The 17,703-nt window shown below is 34.6% G+C and overlaps 1 protein-coding gene across 1 annotated transcript in view; it reads right to left on the bottom strand.

Moving 5' to 3' along the window:
- Positions 1 to 6,593: 6,593 nt before the first annotated feature.
- The window catches only part of LOC138709426 (sensory neuron membrane protein 1-like), a 72,472-nt gene continuing 61,362 nt past the window's right edge, over positions 6,594 to 17,703 (bottom strand). The window contains exons 7-10 of the mRNA XM_069840181.1: positions 13,017 to 13,183; positions 9,490 to 9,608; positions 9,289 to 9,414; positions 6,594 to 8,322 (exon numbers count right to left, since the gene is read on the bottom strand). Of these exons, the coding sequence (XP_069696282.1) occupies positions 8,092 to 8,322; positions 9,289 to 9,414; positions 9,490 to 9,608; positions 13,017 to 13,183 (643 nt within the window). The 3' untranslated portion in view covers positions 6,594 to 8,091. The remainder of the gene's footprint in view (positions 8,323 to 9,288; positions 9,415 to 9,489; positions 9,609 to 13,016; positions 13,184 to 17,703) is intronic.

Raw genomic sequence — 17,703 nt, 5'->3', positions numbered from 1 at the left:
ACCAACATTTTTAACATTAACCTGGCTATACTCGGAAACACTGTTGCCCCCTTCCATTACAGGAGTTAGATGTAACTAGTGCAATATGTAAACAAATCATTTTACTGGGTATAGGAGGAGAGAAAAGTAGTGTATCCATTTATGTTGTAGGGAAATACGATATTACGATTTTCAGTTTGATTATCACTTTTACGGAATTTATCAAAATACAGTAGAGTAGTAACATTTTTTTTCAAAAACTCAACTTTTCATGCGGCTATGTTCGTTATGTAATGTCTACTTTATTTAGCATATTAATTATTGATGTTAACATACAATATAGAGAGTGCATTTAAATTGAGGGGCTCATAAGTAAAGGGCTGTAAGTGCACTTGTTACTTTTGAGAAAATGGGGTTTAAATATTTAAGCTTTTGTAAAACCGGTGAAATTTTTATTTAAATTTTAATGTGTGATGCGATTAAAATATCCCTTTGCCACTAAAATTTTAGATACTTTTGCTTACACTGGATGCACTTAACTCATGTTATTACAAATGTCACTAGCATTCCTTTGCTTCTGGCCACCTCAATTCAAAATAAGCTAATCTGAATTTTTAAACAAGTTGCTGAAAATGGTTGCCGTTCATTACAATGCAGGCTTCAATTCTTTACGCATATTATTAAAAACATTTTGAAGCATATTCTCTGAAATTGAATTTATCGTTTCTTGAATATAATTTTTAGTACGATATTATTCATATAGATTCTTTCTTCTATAGAAAACGCAACCATATTTCTGAAACACACTATACACTGCAGTGTTTACTTCACTGCTTGAAGACTTCGAATGCAACAGCGGCCGTAAGTTTGTGTGTCTGACGGGAGCAAGGACATTAGTGAAGGGGTGAGAGTGACGTACATTCAGAAATGCAGGTACAATAAAAATGCAAGTAAAAATAAAATGATGTCCCTGTACATTATGTTAACAAAAACGATTGTAGGAAGAAATATGAATATTCTTTAATATCGTTACATTTTTTACGTATCTCAATATATTGTCTTACATAGCTTCAGAGTGTCTTAGATCATAAAAAAACAATAACTTTATCTTAGCTGGAATGGCTTCCTCGTTGGATGTGTGGACGAAATGTAGTTTTTTTTCTTTTTAGTTTCTTCTATCTTCAGTAAAATGATCTTCTATTGCATATAAGCTGCCTTTAAGTATATACTTCATTATTTTTATTACCAAATTGAAGTGCTGTTCCTCTTGTTCACAGACTTACACACAGTACACGAACGAACAGATGTAGACACACAGTACCGCAGCATGAGGGAAGATTGCTTGGTTCACTGAAGCGTGAACTGTTGTCTTGCAACTTGCTCTCCGTACGAAGCTAGTATGATCGATGTACACCTAACTTGTATTAAAAGTAACCAAACGCAGGAGTCTATTAATTAGTTAATCGTAGAATACGTGCATTTCCTGTCTAGTTAGATCTGAGAAGACCACGTAGGCATGGGCGACTAGCGGTCTGGATCACGTTGGTGTAGTCTCAGATTAAGAAATAACCGTGTAACTATTCGGGATGAGTCATATGTTTAAGTCAAATTTTTACTCAATTGATGACAAACCTCCGTTAGTTTCGGCATGGCTTCATCAATATAATACATGTGTGGACGGATTTAAATACATTTTACAATCTTTCAGGTATGGCTAAAAGCAATGCAATTTAGAAATCAATATACAAGATGGGTCAAAAGTCGCTTTCCCCAATATTCGTTCTTAGGTTTCATACTTGTACACATATACAGATGTCATAACTAGGAAGCGGATTTTTATGTGCTAAAAATTTAAATATTGTGACAGAGACGTGAGATTCGAACTCACGACCAGCGTCCCGCAAGAGAGCAGATCGCGCGGGCTTCACAGAGCACTGATGGACGGCGCGCGGCGGAGAGAGGGGAAAGGGCCTACGCGGCGAGGGAGATCGCGCGTGCAGCTGCTTACGGAGTGAAGGGGGAACGGACCTTCCCGACTCTTCCAGAAGCCCGTCGAAGTGGAAAAATCGCGAATTCGAAGTCTCTCGGTTACTTTGCTGTGGTTATAAATTACGGACGCGAAGGAGTGTGTGTGATTCATGATTAGTTCTGTGAGTAAGCCAGTGAACAGAGCAAGCTAGCCAGTCTTGTGTACCGGAGTACGACTTGAGTGTGCGTCCGCAACTGTGCCAGCATCCGAAGGCCTGAGTTCGAGTGCAGTGGACCGCAGTTGGAGGGACCTGAGTTCGAGTGCAGTGGACCGCAGTTGGAGGGACCTGAGTTCGAGAACAGTGAACTGTCTCTGAAGGTCTGTGGTTCGAGATACTGTGAACTCGAGTGACTGAGCTAGAAGAACTGTGAACTGAGAACTGATAGTTCTGATTTGTAAATAGTGCTTTGTAAGTATTAGTTAAGATTAACAGTTCATTGTTGTTCGTAATAGTCCAAGTAAATTGTCATTGCCGTCAGTGGAGTGCTATAACGAATACTGTGTTGAGTGAAAATTCTATTGTTGACGAGAGCGTTTAAGATGAATTGTAGAAAGGAATTATTGTTGGAAGAATAAAATCCTATTGTTGAGTTGAAATAAATTCACAATATATTTATTTTTTATGTGCTAAAAATACGAAAATATTTGCTAAAAATAAAACAATATATATATATTTTTTAAATATGACAAAAATACCTTACTTAGCTTGAAAAAAATGTTACTAGGTACTCACCAACCACACTTAAGTGGTAGCAGTTGGCCGAGAATTGCAGTGAACAACGAAGGTTATCTCCAAATTCTCCATCACAAATGCATGCCGATTATCTCTGAACAACGAATTATACTGTGAAAACGATCTTTCCACATCACAGGACGTCAGACTTGCATATTTAAAGAGAGGAGTGTCACAAACACAAACATCGTCAATTTCACCTACAGGCACACCCTCCAATACTTGAGCAACTTTACACATTTTTTATATCCACTGTTTTTCCCAAACACATTCTGGAATTTGTCCCTTAGTACTTGTACTTCTGAACCTGGTAGCGAGTCTAGTTTAATTTTCACGGCACACACCTCCCACAACAGGTTTTTGGATGTTTCGAGTTTTTTATGGATTCACACAAAAAGCTTAGATTTGCTAATAGGAAAGCCAAATCGTTTTTTAAACAACCATCTTTCAGTATATCTTGAAGGATATCGATTGACGAAGCCCGATAACAGGGAATCACAAAAAGTAGACGTATTGCCTAACTTGATGGACATGAGCGAGAGGCGAGAGATTTGTTTAAATTAAATAATGTTCGTATCCGAGCCCTTATCTGTTGTGTTTCACAGATAAAGAGTAGAATGAAATCATCTTCAGCAACAATAAACATTCCTAATTATAGGTGTTGCAAGATCTCTCCTCCTTGTCCATGTTAATTTATTCTCTAATAATAACACTGATATGCTGCCTAGCAGTTCTCAGAACTTGAGGCGATACTATTACGAAAATGGATCACGGATACACCACACAGCGCTTAGAAACACGAAGCAACCAAGAATTCTTAAAAAGATAACGTACTTCTGAGTGACATAATTGATTTAGTTTTAAAATGTTTAAAAGTTCTTGTAAAATTATTTAAGTAAAAAAAACTCCATTATTGATGTGTTTATAATAGATTTTCTGAAAATATGTATTTACATAATTTTTTGTGAAAATATGTATTTTTATGTGAATTAAAATTCTGGTTTTAAACTTGAAACTTCATATTCGGAATTTTTAACTTTGTTAATTGTGTTTTATCACACGCAAAAATAATAGGTATTTAATTACATAGGAATCCGCTCCTTAGTCATAACTTGAATAAACAAATAACGGTGTAATAAGCGGTGGGTTAACAATCATGTTCGTGCTTCAACTATTTCTACAATGCCATATCTTGAAAACAGCCCTCGTTTTGCCGAAATGCAGTTAATACGGCAACATTTGGTGTAGGAGTGAGGGACTTCTTGAAGCAGCAATTCCATGGCACAACAGAATGGTCACCCAGTTCATGCTACCTGATGCCAATGTGATTTTTCGCTGTGGAGTGTCCTGCAAAATAATGTTTTTGCAGGATCTGCGTCAGTTGTGAAAGATGATCGAATAGTCATTCGTGAAAATCGTCAGTTATGTTCTGCCACCTGTAAATCAGTGTCTAAACTTATGAATTGTGTATCGAGAAACAGGGCCTCCATTTTGAACAAAATCTGTAAAGGAATGTGTAGTCAAATTTATGTTGAATGTAATTAAATGTAAGGAAGTGTTTGGAGAAAGCGCTTTTGACACACTTTATATAAGAATTAAATTACATTAGGCTTATCTTTTCTTTCGGTGGATTTCATATCTCTACTTCTAGCTAGGTTTATTTTAGATTTTATATTTGTCGTTTTTGGACTTGATTCTAGAGACATACGGGCTATTCCATATGAAATCGATCAGTAATTTTTTCCCTATTTATACAAGGTGCTGAGGAGAATGCATTTGCAAAAATATACTATCGAAAGTCAAACGGTTTTCGTATTGTTGAGCGACAAATTTAGCGTATTTTAGAAAAACAAGCCTCTTTCAGCGCTCAGAACTCTGGAACCATTTACTGCAGAACATTGAACGAGAGCTCATTTTGAAGCTGACATTTGGTAGGTTATGATAAGAAGTAATCCTTATTTTTATTGTATACAGAGAGACAGATAATCTGATTTTACTTACTTTTAGGCTTTTTACCCATTTGTAAAAATGTAAAAAAATAATGAGAAAAAACTTTGCATTATTAAGAGGGATTCGGCATTGTTTGCTTAGTGTCACGGCAATAAGTTTCGGGGGTATTAAATAAATTATATTCATACGCCTAGACTTGAAAGGCGCAACACAGCAAGCACTGGCCGAGAGATGAAGATAAGGGAGCTTTGGGCGTCATTTTACTCCTGTGTTTATGAAAACCTGTGATAAAAAGCTAGCCCAGCTATGCGCTACTAGACGAAACATCACATGTTTATATCTCCTGGCCTTGCTTGCCTAGGCTAGCTCCCGCCTCACAGTCAGCTGTCTAGCTCACGCGCGTACTATTTATTTTCTTTATTTGATTTTTCAATACTTTCTTATTAACGTTACACCAGTAAAAAATACGTGTTTATTTGTACTTTCAATGCGGAATGTAACCATATATTTTAAAAATATTTTTTCGTGGTCAAAGGTGTCTTAATTAAGAAAAATCTAAATTTCTCCATTTCCATAACAAGTAAGAAAAACTGTTTACATGTCAATACAAACTTTAATTTCTCAGCATCAAAATAAACCATGATTTTGATCATTGGGTGAAAGGGTTTCGGAGTCACAACAGTTTAAAGTTGCTAATTTTATGAAAATACGATAAATTAAAGTATTTTTAATTTAAACACTATGAAGTTTTGATGCCTCAAACTTTGCACAAAGCATTGTATCATAGTTGTCTACGGACAGAAAAAGTTTCATTGTATTTAAAAATTGCAAGGTCTATTTTCTCTATATTTCGGTCGATTTGAGATGGAATAGCCCATACGGTGGATCAGGGACACCATATTACAGTGGACAGATTTCCATGCCTTAGGGTGCATTTGAACACAAGACCCTGGCTTCTACGTAACCGAAAATGCGCCTTCACCATTATATAACAACATTCGTCTCTTTACAATGCCCATATTAGTTACACTAACAAGTAAGTTATTATGAAAGACAATTATTACATATCCTATAGACTCAGAACTAAATCAATATAATAAAATTCTAAAATATTTATTAGTCGATATTTAACAATAATATGTACACAGCTTGTTTCATTAAATTTTGTTGGTTTACTAGCTGGTTGGTAATTGAAAATGTACTGATTGGATTCGTGATCTAGTGTCAAACTAATTAGTAACTATTATCAATTTATGCACTTCATAGTACCACTTCGGCGAGTATTGATACACAAAAGGCTTCACCAGTGAGGTACTGAATCGACGTGTTCCACTCTTTTCCTCGTTGGGCCTCCACAATCGTTACCGTGGTAAGATTTCTTTTGCTAAGAGTTGAGAAAGAAGTAATGGTGGGGCTCAACATATAACTTTCCTTTTATCAATCTCTATTCATGAAGAAAGAGGTCTTTAACACATGACGTAGGCCTAAATCTATTAGAAAGATCTACTGCTTATCTTCTTCATTCTAAGGAAGCCAAATTTTATTTTTTTTTCGTTTAAAATTAGTTTTCGGCTAGGGTTAAATTCACATACGTTAGGTCCAATGTCTAATTATTAAATTTTGATCCGACTAATGCGATTTCAAGAACCATTTAAAGTCTTACAATTGAAGAGATTTTTGAAAAAACAACCATAGTCCAAAAACATAAATTTTCAGAAAAAAAAAAACGGAAAAAACTATCTGGCATGGGTGCTGTTGATACTTCACGTATGAAATTCATCATGCCATTTCTTAAGGTGTTATAGAAATTTGTGAAAACTGAAGTACATTTATAACTTAAGTTGCTTCATAGAAATTGTGTAAATGTAGGTAACTGTGGACAATTGTTGTTTTAAGAAAAAATTCTCTGTTGTGGCTGAAGTGTACCTCTCTTTTATTTCTTTTTCTTAATTATATCATGTTTCTTTTCCATTCGTTGCTTACGTTTCTTTCATGGGATTAATTCTTCACCTAAAGATGACTCCTTAACTAATACAACAATTCACGTACTAAAGTATTTTTCTCTGAGGAGGCTTTTGCCGTGTACATAAGAAGCAGTACTGCCAATCTTCTACACTTTAAAGTTATATGGATAAATGTTTCAAGATGATATGAATGAGATATTTGTGAATGCTATCATCGTCCTGGACAATGGCTGTTTTCACAAAAAAAAGTCTTTGGATTATTGTTCTTTAAAAAAAACCATTCAATTCTAAACTTGAAGAAATAATATAAAATATATTCAATATAATAACACATAAGTAATAAACTAACACAAACATCGTGGATAGAAGTTTGACTTCATTTGTAATAATGTTTCGAGGGAACTTAAAATTCAATGTTTTCCAAAGTACTACAATTTAAGGCTTTCCTATTTTGTTTGTACAGTAATTACCACATCGGTGGGCCAAAAAAGGCTATGAATAATTCATTATCTCAGTGGTGTGGTACAATTGAAGAGAAATGGACATTAAAATTGAAAATAATACGCTTTGTATTCCAGCTTTTATAATTCTTGCGTCAGAAAGCAAAAGGAAGTAAGCGCCAAAACATGGATTTTTAGGTTATGGTTGATTCATATATAGGACTTTATTTTTGTTTCGGTGTTGGTACTCCCGAAATAGATGGATTGTTGCATAATATATATTTTTTTTTATATTTAAAGGCGGTAAGTCATTAAGTTGTTCACAAAATTGAACATTCATCTTATCATATCTCTAAATGGATAATTTGGACTTAATTCCTTCTGGTTTCTGAGGTAAGAATTCTCAATGTATGTGCTAATCGTTTCTTCTTTGAATTTTTCTTTTAGTGAGTTCATTTGTACATTTCATTAGACTATCATTACATACACTATACACTCGTTTCACCAATTTTATATCCTCCAATTTTTTAATTATCCATTCTTCTTGACGTCCGAAAGTAGTTGGCAATTTTTAATAGAACGCCTTAATTATTCTGTTTTTATTACTGTATTAACGTGACTTAGTGAATAATAATGCTTTTCGTTTTCTTAGTCATTTAATGGGATAGTGAACCGAAATGAGACAAGTGGACAATAGCTTTGGAGCTCGCACAATTTTTCCAGTGAGTCCTGTAACTCCTTGAAATGACAAGACGTTATGCGTACCTTGAACATATCGCTTTGTCTTTTTTTTCTTTAGACCTTTTACGTTTCGTCGAGTCGTCATTTGCATTACCTCTGGTGTAACTTGAATTTTATAACTGGTAAGAAGACATGGATGCACTCCATAGGTACTAAAGAGAGGTGGAACTATAAATCCAATATAAACAAATCGCTAAAGCCTCATTTGCCTATGAGACAGAATTTTCTCACAGTTCGCGAAGTGAGATCGAATCGTTACTTCTCGATGAAGTGTGTCTGCTTGGGTTTGCCGGTAGACTTGAGCGCAATGGGTGGGGATCCTGTGATGACGGTGTTGTCATTCTTTTTACGCATGATGAAGAAGAGACCCGTGGCAGCTATGATCCCGCCCGCCACGATCATGATCCACTTCATGGCGCCCACGATGCTGATGATGAGGAACATGTCCAGTATCTTGTCCACATATTCCTGATGCAGCTCCATATTCTGCAAAAGAAATCACCCTACGTTAATCTGTATATCTCTTTTCAAACAACATGATGTAATTTTAATTATCTTTTAATGATGTAAAGCCTACACAGTGAGTCAAAAAGAAATAAAGATAAACTTTGATGAATTGTGTCTTTGATAGTTGTTAATATTGGAATCGCACCAAATCCATATTGCAGTTCTTGTAACCTAAGGGATGACGTGGATAGAAGTCCTGACCACATATGAAGGGTACACGGGAAAAACGAACAATGTCACAATGCTCTTAAGGTTGATGTCGTTATCTAATTCACTGTATTACTACAAACTTTAGTATTATTTTTACCAAAAGTGGTAAAGGAGAATTAAAACCACGGATACACTCATCATTTCTTTCATTTCAAGCAGAAACATCAATAAATTTTGCAGTTATATACTGAAATAGATCACTATCCCATCTCTAATGGAAATGTGACATTGTTCGTTTTTCCCGTGTACTCTTCATATAACAGATTGATCGGTCTAACGAACTTTAAAGACAACAACTTTTATCAATTTCACTGTATTGTCATCTAGAGACGCAAAAGAAGTCACGTTATAATCTGAGAGCAAACGTTCCTTGCGATCTATCTTGATGATTATAATGAGAAATAGACGTAAGAAAAGAGAAAATAATAAATTCGAGAGAAAGAGAAATAAAAAGCAACAGGGAAAGATAGAAACTGGGAAATAGGTACTGTGAAATAGCAAATAAAAATAAAGGATTCATGATATTAAAGAGCACGAAGCAACAGGACAAGGGGAAAAACGCGACGGTAAGAAAGAGAAGGAAGGCTAAGAAAGAAATTAAAATAAGACACACAGTAAGATAAACGATAAGATACGATAACTAGAAAAAAAAAGACAGCCTGGCAACTTCATCAGAATGAAGCGGGAATGGAGAAATGTTGCGAAAGTAGAAAGAAATCCATGGGCACCTCGTACCTCCTGTAGCCAGAGGAATGGCAGCAGCGTGGTCTTAACGGCGCGCAGGAGGTCCACGTGAGTGGTCCGGCGCATGAAGATGTTGAGCTGCAGTCTCTTGTAGGCTTCGAGTGGAGTTGCCGTCAACTGCAAGGAAAGCAATGTTGAGAAGCAGGCAAAAGTCCATTCGTTGCCGAAGTGACTATCCGATCAAGAACGTACCGGCTCGAAGAGCAGGGTGATCTGGTGCTTCTCTTGTGAGGGATTGAGTCCCACGACGCCGTCCAGATACTCTTCGTCCGCCATGTAGAAGTGGGGCAGGGAAACCACTAGCGGGTGGCCTGAAATGAAACTTTGCCGTTTTAAAATAGATATACAGAAGTTTCCGAGGTGGTGTTACAAACATGTACAGGGACATCATTTTATTTTTACTAAAATTTTTAATATTAACCTGTCTATACCTTTAGAGAACCGAAAACACCGCTTGCTCCCCCCTCCAAGACTGGAGTTCGATGATACTGGCGTAAAACACAAATCACTCTACTAGGTATAGGAAGGAAGAAAAGTAGTTCATCCATTTACGTAAACTAGGAAATATCGCGATTTTGAGTTTGATAATTTTCATTAGGTTTTTCTTTAATCAAAGTACAGTACTGTATTAAGAATAAGTGTTTTTACTCACGAAGTGAGTTATCCATGCGAACGTATTCATTATGCAGTGTATATTATACTGTCTACAGCACATTAGCGTACAATATAGAGAAAGAAGTTAAATTGAAAAATAATCATAATATGAATATTTAAACACAATTTTGAAAATGGTGGCCGTTCATTTCGATACAGGCTTCAGTTCTTTCGTGCATATTATCGCACTATAGACTATTGCATCTGATTCCAATTGTCAGTTTCATCCTTCGTACTAGTAACTCATGTTGAAATAATTCTGTACCTACTCTACGTACTGTGAATTCAATCTTCACTTCTGCCCGACCCGAAAATATAAAATTACTCAGACATGCTATCTACTGTCCGTCCAAGTGGTTATGCCGCAGGATTGTAGAAAGGGAGGAAATCACGTGACAGTTATTTACTTAACGAGGCCCTTTTATTTAAGTTAAATTAAACAGCTGTATAATATTACGTAAACTTCCAATTCCTAAGAGAAATTAATGTTTTCAGAAAAGAGCTAAGACAGCCCAGCTATTACAGAGGGGCGAGCAGAAGCAGGTGGGGGAAATCGAGATGCAAACGGACAGTACCTGTGCGAAAATATGATTCAATATTGAAAGCTCTTTCGTCACTGGAAAACGCGAACATATTTCTGGAACGTACTATACTCAGTAACTCAGTACTGCTTACTATCTGCGGTCTTGGCTCTGTGTGGAGTTGGAACTTCCTTAGTAGAAGGGGTGTGAGTGAAGTACATTAAAAAACTCAGGTACAATAAAAATTGAAGTAAAAATAAAATGATGTCCCTGTATCAATTTGAGATAAGGAGCCATGGTCCGGAAATGACTGAGTCGAAAGTTACAAGCAAAAATAGTTGTGTGGAAATGAAAAAAATTATTCCTCTGTACACCTTATTTATGTGTATTTATCTGTACATCTTACACATACTGTTGTTTACGTTGCCTACTTACAACTGAACATGACTGCTTGGCGCAGTATCTCCACCGTTTCGGTATTTATCAACATCCAACCTGTATCTTTTGTGACCTTCAAGAAGCGATGAATAGCGATCATCTCCAACGCTGTCCAGCTCTAAAGTCACTGACAGAATGTGGCAGATACTGGGAAGCGAGAAGCCTCGTGCCTCTATTTAATTCTTAGTTTTCAGTTCTTTAAGGATTTCGTTTAGTCACTTTATTAGATTTAATTTTTATTTCTATCAAGTTATATTGTTTTAATCTTGAGGTTGTGTTTAGATCAAAGATAAGTTATCTATGTACCTGTCATTAGAATAAATAAATTATAAATAAACAATATATATAGGCCTACATATAAAAGAAAAATGTTGCATTAATGGAAAATAAGGATGCTGCAGACATGCATTACACGTCACGAACAAAACCGGACTGCAAAATTGACCTTTCCAGATAGTTGTGTAAAATTCAAGAAAATATAAAAAAATCCTACTGTAAGGTATTTTCAAATGTTCAACGTTTGAAGTTATGTAAGTGCACAAACACCTGTATTTTCATGGTGCAATAATTTATAGGATATAGGGATCAGGAAGAACGTCGAATTCCAATCGTAATCCATTTCGAAAATGTGTGTACTTCAACTTTTCAGAAAGTCGACTCTTCACTTGTAGATACATTATATAGCCTACATAATTTATGATTAAATTATTCATATGTTGTTATTTTAAATATGTAGATATGTAAGTAAGGCACGTAGAGATTTAATGTTATTTCAAGTTATGTATTCTTAAGGGGAGAGGATGGTATTTTTTGGCGAAAAATGAGTAAATAAAAAAAAATTCTTTAAAATACTCATGATATGTGTGGAATGCATAGCATAATATTTTGTGGGTATTTGTGCTCTTATCAGATGTTGAGACGCTATTGTTAAACTTCCTGCGTTATGGATTATTAAATCACTCGCCCCATTTTATTGTTGTTTCCGGTAAATTGAATTAAAAAAAAAAACAAATCTTTAAAATACTCTTTCATATGTGCGGAATGCATTGCATAACATTTCGTGGGTATTTGTGCCCTTATCGGATGTTGAGACGCCATTTTTAAACTTCCTGCACTATGGATTTTTAAATCACTTCCCCCTTTTATCGGTTTACGTTAACTTCATTTTTTGCTACATTGCCAGACAAAAATGGATATAATTTCTGAACTATTAAAGTTGCATGTATGAAATTTAGAACACATATTCTTTAGACTATTAGGAAACTTTTCTCTGTAACAGAATTTTGTTAATTGATTTCATTTTAAAACTACGCCCGTTTGTTTGCAAGAAAGGAATTAAGGAAATTGTTATTAAATTTTAATTGTTTATTTTACAAACGTAGGGACTAATATCAAAATTCTGTTACAGACAGTTTGTAGAGAATGCCTTTGCAAGTACATTGCAAAAAACTGGATGAATCTACCTTTAAAAATGATTTCGATATATCGGTTCTAGTAGAATACTGCATTGGGAATATTTTTTTCAAATCTGGGCCCCCAAATAATTTTTTTTTCAAAATATTTATTTTTGGTTGAGTTGCTACAGCTATGAGCTCTCTACATACAAAAAATTAATATTTTACACCAAATAGGAAAAAAAGTTAAAAAAAATACCATCCTCTCCCCTTAAAAGGATGTGTAACTTAACCTTGACTACCTATTTTAGGAACAACTTGTAGTTTGCGTAATTGGTAGGCATGTAGTTGTAGCCTTCTAGAACTGTTTGTATCTATAGTCTATCAGTGCATACATACCTTTGTTTAGATATGACCGACTACTCATTCCACGCGACCAACATTTAGTTGTTGTTGTTGTTAAGTCAAGTGTCCGAAGACAGGTCTGAACCTCACAAGTGATACCAACAAGGCACCCTTATGAAGCAACTAGGCCAGGAGATAATGGGGTTAGAGGGACATCTAGTATGGTATAGTAAATGTACCATTAAGCTTACTATACGTTCATGGGTCCGAAACCGCCAGGCCTGCTTATGGCATTAAGCCTATGCTCAGCAAAATTCAGAGGTCGCGGTTGGAATACCTCCCTTATCATATACATAGTTGGACTCACCGGCGCAGCGGCTGATGTCGTGCACGCCGTGCTTGAGGCACGTTTCCGGCGTGGTGCAGTAGCACTTCAGCTCCGGGTCCGTGGATGTGTCTCCTAAGTCTACAGCGTACTTGAAGGCGCGGATCCCGCTGTACGTGGTTTGATACTGGTACTCGGCATCTGGCGCTCTGCGAACACACAGACCTATTGTTTGCACTACTGATCATATAGTAGACCTATAGGAAAAGGCGGGTTTGATTCGTGAAAGCTTGCTCTTGCTCTTCCTTAAAGATAGGGAATAGAAGACGCTCTTGCTGTTCAGTGAGGTTAATTTAACATTAGTTCCTAAAAAGCTAATATGGCCATCTTTTCAATGTTCCCAACTGTTACCAGATATCACCAAAGCGGGTAAAATTACATTTCTACGTATACTCTGAAATAATAATAATAATAATAATAATAATAATAATAATAATAATAATAATAATAATAATAAATATAATAATAATAATAATAATAATAATAACTTATTTATTTTTATGCTCGACCATGCCGAAATGTAGTAATTATACACCTGGTAGCAGTCCTTTAATGCATGTCATTAAAGTACACCTACTCATTAAAGTATAGGTCTTCAGCCAATGACAAGTCAGCTTTGTACCGCTATAACTTATCGATTATTCTCGGATATGCAATCGAAAGACAATTAGCGAAAAGTCACGGAGGCTGGAAATCCAATACTGTTGCAGAAGGTTATGTTCTGTCACTATAATAATTAGCGTTAATTGTAAATAATATTCAAATAAATTCAATTTGTCATCTCGTTTTTCAATTCTAAATCAATTTCCAAGTTATATCAGAGTAATGTTCATTCTTATTCTGTGCCAAGGTCAATGACATTCGGCCTCGGAAAAATTCAATACTTTCGCGTCTGCGCACATCTCACAATTCAGGTCAGTTCGCACATAACCATAAAAAGACCTAATTTTCAATACTTTCAAGTTAGAAATATAGTCGAGCATAAAAAGTCGTATGAAACTTGCCTATAATGATAATTAAGACGCTCGTATGAAAATTATGAAACTCGCTTGCGCTCGTTTCATAAACAAACATACTTGCGTCTTAATTACTACCATTATAGGCTCGTTGCATAATGTACTATTATTTATTTATTTATTATTAAGATTTGTGTGCTGAACAGCAGCCAGAGGCCAATTATATTTTAGCACAATACACAAACAGAAGATACAAGTACAAAAATAAATAAATAATATCTTAAATCAAGAAAAACATACATAAATAAAATTGAGAACAAGAACAGTAAATAGTAATAAAATCAAAACGAAACTATACTTTAAAAGGATCTAAATTGTGCCCATGCAAATTGGCATATTTTATGCATCTACAGACTGGAGAAAGTGATTTTGAATTTCTGTTATACAATTTTTTTTTTGAAATCTTAAACCCTTTGTAGGAATACGAAGGCTGATGTTGTTTATGATAGACTCACAATCAATATCACCATTGATCACTTTGCAAAGAAATTGATAATCAAGATTTTGACGTCTAGAATAAAGGCTACAACAGTTAAAATATTTACAGGTAATCTCATAACTGAAGTCAGAGGAGCTGGGTATAAATCGAAAAGCACATAAGGAAATAAATTTTCTTTGAATATTTTCCAATTTAACCGAATCAGTTGAAGTAATGGAATTCCAGCCTACAGATGCATATTCAAATTTAGATCGAACCAAAGTAAAGTATAGAATTAATAGAGTCTCTGGAGCAGAAAAAGAATACGTTATATACCTTATTAAACCAAGCATTCTTATTGAATGATTATAAATATATTGAACATGATCATGAAAATATAATTTAGAATCGAGTAATACTGCAAGATCTTTAATTAAATTGTTCCTAATAATTATACAGACGTTATTAAGAGAATAATTAAATTTTATGAAGTTATATAAGTACACAGACACTAGTCTTTTAATGGTACCATCATTTATATAATATAGGGATAGGAAAGAATATCAAATTCCAATCGTAATCCATTTCGAAAATGTGTCTCACAGCACAACTGCTACTATATTACTACTACTAGTACTACTGCTGCTGCTACCACCACTACTACTACTACTACTACTACTATACTACTACTACTACTACTACTGCGATGAGGATGATGATGATGTTGATGATGATAATATAATAATAATAATAATAATAATAATAATAATAATAATAATACATTTGTGATTGATCTAATACAGTATTAAAATGTATTTTATATGGCAATATGAAATTCATTAGTTTGACTAAACAGTTCATGAATTATGAGAATGAAGTTAAAAATTAATTGTTTGACCATATGAAATTATTACGAACTCTGAAAATTATTAATATGAAGTTCCAAATCCCAAGAAAATATGTGACAATTTATGTTAAAAAAATAATATATTGCTGTTACGATTATTCATAAAGATTCATACAATGACAATTTTTCATAGTTATTAAAAAATTGTTATTTACGTTTCTATGGAAACAAATAGGTCTCATACCACAACTGCTACTATACTACTACTACTACTACTACTACTACTACTACTACTACTACTACTACTACTACTACTGCGATGAGGATGATGATGTTGACGATGATAATAATAATAATAATAATAATAATAATAATAATAATAATAATAATATAGTACTACAGTAGTAGTAGTAATTAATATATTATTATAGTACGTCCAATTGTCCTGAATAATACTGGTTCTGCAAATCTAGCTTTCAGGTAAAGCTCCCTGTGAAGCAGACTTGAATAATTTCAAGGGAAAAATTGTTCCGGGGCCGATTACACAGAAGTTTGTGTTCACTCGATGTGGGTTTCTGGCGTCGTGTCAGCCCACTCGAGTTATGTGGATATAAAGGGAAAAATTGAGACGGTGTCTTGTGAAGTTCCTGGGTAGCTAAGTCGGTAGAGCTTTGGTGCGTTCAACCAAAGGTCCCGGGATCGATACCCGGCCCCGGATCAATATCGTTACTGTTAATAGAAATTGTAATGATTATAATTTGTGAATCTTGTAATATGAAGCTTTTCTTTAGATTTTTATTTTTATTTTAGTAGGTTATTTTACGACGCTTTATTAATATCTTAGGTTATTTAGCGTCTGAATGAGATGAAGGTGATAATGCTGGTGAAATGAGTCCGTGGTCCAGCACCGAAAGTTACCCAGCATTTGCTCATATTAGGTTGAGGGAAAACCCCGGAAAAACTCTCAATCAAGTAACTTGTCCCGACCGGGAATCAAACCCGGGCCATCTGGTTTAGCTGCCAGACGCACTAACTGTTACTCCACAGGTGTGGACCTTTCTTTACATGTAGGGTAAAGGTGCCTAATTCCGTGACAAAATTTCAATTGACTGCCGTGGAGTTGTGGTCTCTGACTTTTAAGTTTTTGAAATACCTAACAGATGGCAGGAGATGTCTTCCTTTCAATTCTATTGACTATCCGCCTTTTGAATAGAAGCAGTCGACTGCAGAAGCTTTTGTTCAGTGGAAGGTGGTTGACCAGTAAGTTTTTCTTTCTCTTGTGACCGCTCCTGAAGAAACATTTTATATTTGAAGTAAGAATTAATATAACATTATAAAACTGATATATTACTGTAGATTAAAGTCAGCTGAATCAATGTGTATGATTATTTGAACATTGTGAGATAATAGCAATGCTACAGGAGCTTTCCCATTTTCGGATTTATTTTCACATTTCTCCTTCCTGGCTCACTCGATCAGTGATGCCACCGCTAAATTGTGAAAATTAATGTCTATGAAAGAAAATAGTTCGTAGAAATAATAATAGAAATAAGTTATAGAAAACATCAATTATAATTATAATAAAATAATAGGGCATATATTTAACTTAATTACTGCTGTTGTTAGGAATATAAATAATGAGAATTAATTGTGTTTAATTCAATTTATTCAAATTTAATTTTGTATTGAATTTAAGTTTCAGTTTATTTTATTTATAATATATTAATATGTAATATGTATTCCTGTAGTTACACAAGTATTGTCTATGAAATTTGTCACTTAGGCCCTTTTTTTTGTTGTAATTTCCTGCTTAATCCATATTAAAACAATATACCATGACTTTAATGTGTTTTTCCAAATACGCGTTTGTTTTCTGAGCAGTTAATGAGTATTATTTTAGTATAACGGAATTAGGATATCACTCACGGAATTAGGAAACCACTATCACGGAATTTGGATCCCTGTCACGGATTTAGGAACCTCTGTATAACAATGAAGAGTCATATATTATATACCAAACTTGTGAAACTGTTGACATTGAATGCTGTAAAAACTGTAGCTAAAGGTCCAAATAACGTCATTTAGGTGTTATTTGAACATTTTTATTACAATTTTGGCATAAATATAACTTTATTAAATATGTCACGGAATTAGGCAACCTTACTCTATACAAGTGATCGCCAAAAGCTGTGTCGCGACACATGCCCCTGCCTCCACTCAAGCGTAACCATGACATCATAACCTCACCCTCTGTTTACAGCCATCACTTCGATATAAGTAAAGACATTTATCAGCAGGGGACGTACGCATGCAATGTTACAAATGTGTAGGATAATAATAATAATAATGATAATAATAATAATAATAATAATAATCATAATAATAATG

Source organism: Periplaneta americana, chromosome 11 (assembly GCF_040183065.1).
Source record: "Periplaneta americana isolate PAMFEO1 chromosome 11, P.americana_PAMFEO1_priV1, whole genome shotgun sequence".
Classification (NCBI taxonomy): domain Eukaryota; kingdom Metazoa; phylum Arthropoda; class Insecta; order Blattodea; family Blattidae; genus Periplaneta; species Periplaneta americana.
Note: the sequence above shows the minus strand (reverse complement) of the source record. Positions and strands in the feature narration are given on the sequence as shown.